General features: G+C 47.5%; 1 protein-coding gene across 2 annotated transcripts in view; it reads left to right on the top strand.

Annotated features, from left to right (window-relative positions):
• ECSCR (endothelial cell surface expressed chemotaxis and apoptosis regulator) overlaps positions 1-1,999 on the top strand; it is a 10,663-nt gene extending 8,664 nt beyond the window's left edge. The window contains exons 9-10 of one of the 2 annotated variants that reach the window (XM_011935328.1): positions 1,381-1,477; positions 1,783-1,999. In XM_011935328.1, coding sequence (XP_011790718.1) covers positions 1,381-1,477; positions 1,783-1,788 — 103 coding nt within the window. In that variant the 3' untranslated portion in view covers positions 1,789-1,999. Of the gene's footprint in view, positions 1-1,380; positions 1,478-1,644 lie in introns of both variants that reach the window. The other variant, XM_011935327.1, reaches the window with a different exon arrangement.
• Positions 2,000-2,267: the final 268 nt, after the last annotated feature.

Below are 2,267 nucleotides of genomic sequence, written 5' to 3'. Positions count from 1 at the left end.
CACACCCCACACTACTCACACACACCCATATACTACACACACCCCCCACGTACATTCACATACCACACACACTCCATACTATACACACACTCCCACATACACCACAAACACACCACACATCCCATACCCCACGCTACACACACACCCACACACCACATACACCCCATGCACCACCCACACCCTATATTATACACACACATCCCACACACACCATAAACACACAACATGCCCCATACCCCACACATCCACACCACAAACACACACCCCCCACACCCTATACTATACATACACACCACATACATACATCCTATACTACACACACACATCCCCCACACCCTATACCCTACACACCCACCCACACCATACCCACCCTTATACCCATACTATACACACCCACCCTCCCCACACACATACCCCACACACCCACCCAGACCACACACACACCACACATCCCATACCCCACTACACATACCCACATCACACACCCCACACCCCATACCCAACATACTCACCCAAACAACACACATACACTACATAGCCACACACCACACACATCCCCCCATACCATACACACACACCACACCACATCACACACCACACACACTGCACTCCAGCCTGGGTGACAGAACAAGACTCCATCTCGGGGGGAAAAAGAAGTTGAGGCTTTGGCGGATGTGATGGCTCACGCCTGTAATCTCAGTACTTTGGGAGGCTGAGGCAGGTAGATTGTGTAGGCTCAGGAGGTCAAGGCTGCAGTGAGCTGTGATTGTGTCACAGCACTCCAGTCTGGGTGACAGAGCAAGACCCTGTCTCAATAAAAACTAAAAAAATAAAATTGAGGCTTTAATAAAGACTGTAACTTGGTAAAGATCAAACAAGTAGTAGGTAGTAACACCAAAATTTAAATGCAAGTCTTGGCCAGGCACAGTGGCTCACACCTGTAATCCCAGCACTTTGGGAGGCCAAGATGGCCAGATCATTTGAGGTCAGGAGTTCAAGACCAGCCTGGCCAACATGGTAAAATCTTGTCTCTACTAAAAAATACAAAATTTAGCTGGGTGTGGTGGCACGTGCTCGTAATTGCAGCTACTCAGGAGGCTGAGGCAGGAAAATTGCTTGAACCCAGGAGGTGGAGGTTGCAGTGAGCTGAGATTGCGCCATTGCACTCCAGCCTGGGTGACATAGCAAGATTCCATCTCTAAATAAATAAATAAATGCAGTCTTCTGGTCTTCAAAGCACACCCTCATTTCATTATGATTCACCACCAACATATAGATTTTTTGAGACAAAGGTCTGAGGCTCAACAACCTCACAGTTTCTTGACTCCCCATTGCCCTGCCCTCCTCCTCTCTTTAACCCAGACACCCTTACTCCCCCAGCTGCTCCACAGCCAATGGAGAGAAAGACAGCATCACCCTTATCTCCATGAAGAACATCAACATGAATAATGGCAAACAAAGTCTCTCAGCAGAGAAGGTACATTTTTTCTGTTTCCTGCCTTCCTTCCCCAAATTCACCTTTCCCCTCCTCCTACTTTCAGGCCAGAAAGGAGATACTTTCAAAGACCCTGGCTCTTCTCCCCTCTTCTCTACCCCGCCACTCCTAAGAAGTTCACTCTTCCCCATTATGCATTTATTTTGCAGGTTCTTTAAAAGCAACTTTGGGACCCCATGAGTCCATGGATGATGCAGCTGCCCTGTGACTACAAGGAGGAAGAGATGGAATTAGTAGAGGCAATGAACCACATGTAAATTATTTTATTGTTTCATGTCTGCTCCCAGATCTAAAGGACACTAGCATTGCCCCAGATCTGGGAGCAAGCTACCAATGGGGGAGACACTTTCCTATATGGACAACTGCTGTGGAAATACTGCCTGCTTCCCCCACCTTCTCAGAGCCACAAGAAAGAGGAGGTGACAGAGCGAGAGCAAGGAAAGTGACGAAGTGGATTGATCCTTTCTACTTTGCATTAAAATTATTTTCTAGCCTGCAGTCTAATTACTTTTAAGGTCTATGCTCCCATGCACATTTCTTAACAGAATGTTCTAGCAGCTTTTGGGCCTTCTTTCCAAGGCCAGACATACATGCAGGTTTCTGCCCCTATGGGGAGCTCTCTGAGAAACTTGGATGGTGGATAGAAGGGACTTTGTGTCAGGTTTTATCAGGTTCACCTGGGTGTTGTTGTTGTCGCTTTTGTTTTTTTTTCTTCAGAAGGAGTCTCACTCTGTCTCCCAGGCTAGAGTGAGGTGGTGCAATCTTGGCTCAC

Source organism: Colobus angolensis, unplaced genomic scaffold (genome assembly GCF_000951035.1).
Source record: "Colobus angolensis palliatus isolate OR3802 unplaced genomic scaffold, Cang.pa_1.0 Scaffold142, whole genome shotgun sequence".
In the NCBI taxonomy this organism is placed as follows: domain Eukaryota; kingdom Metazoa; phylum Chordata; class Mammalia; order Primates; family Cercopithecidae; genus Colobus; species Colobus angolensis.
Note: the sequence above shows the minus strand (reverse complement) of the source record. Positions and strands in the feature narration are given on the sequence as shown.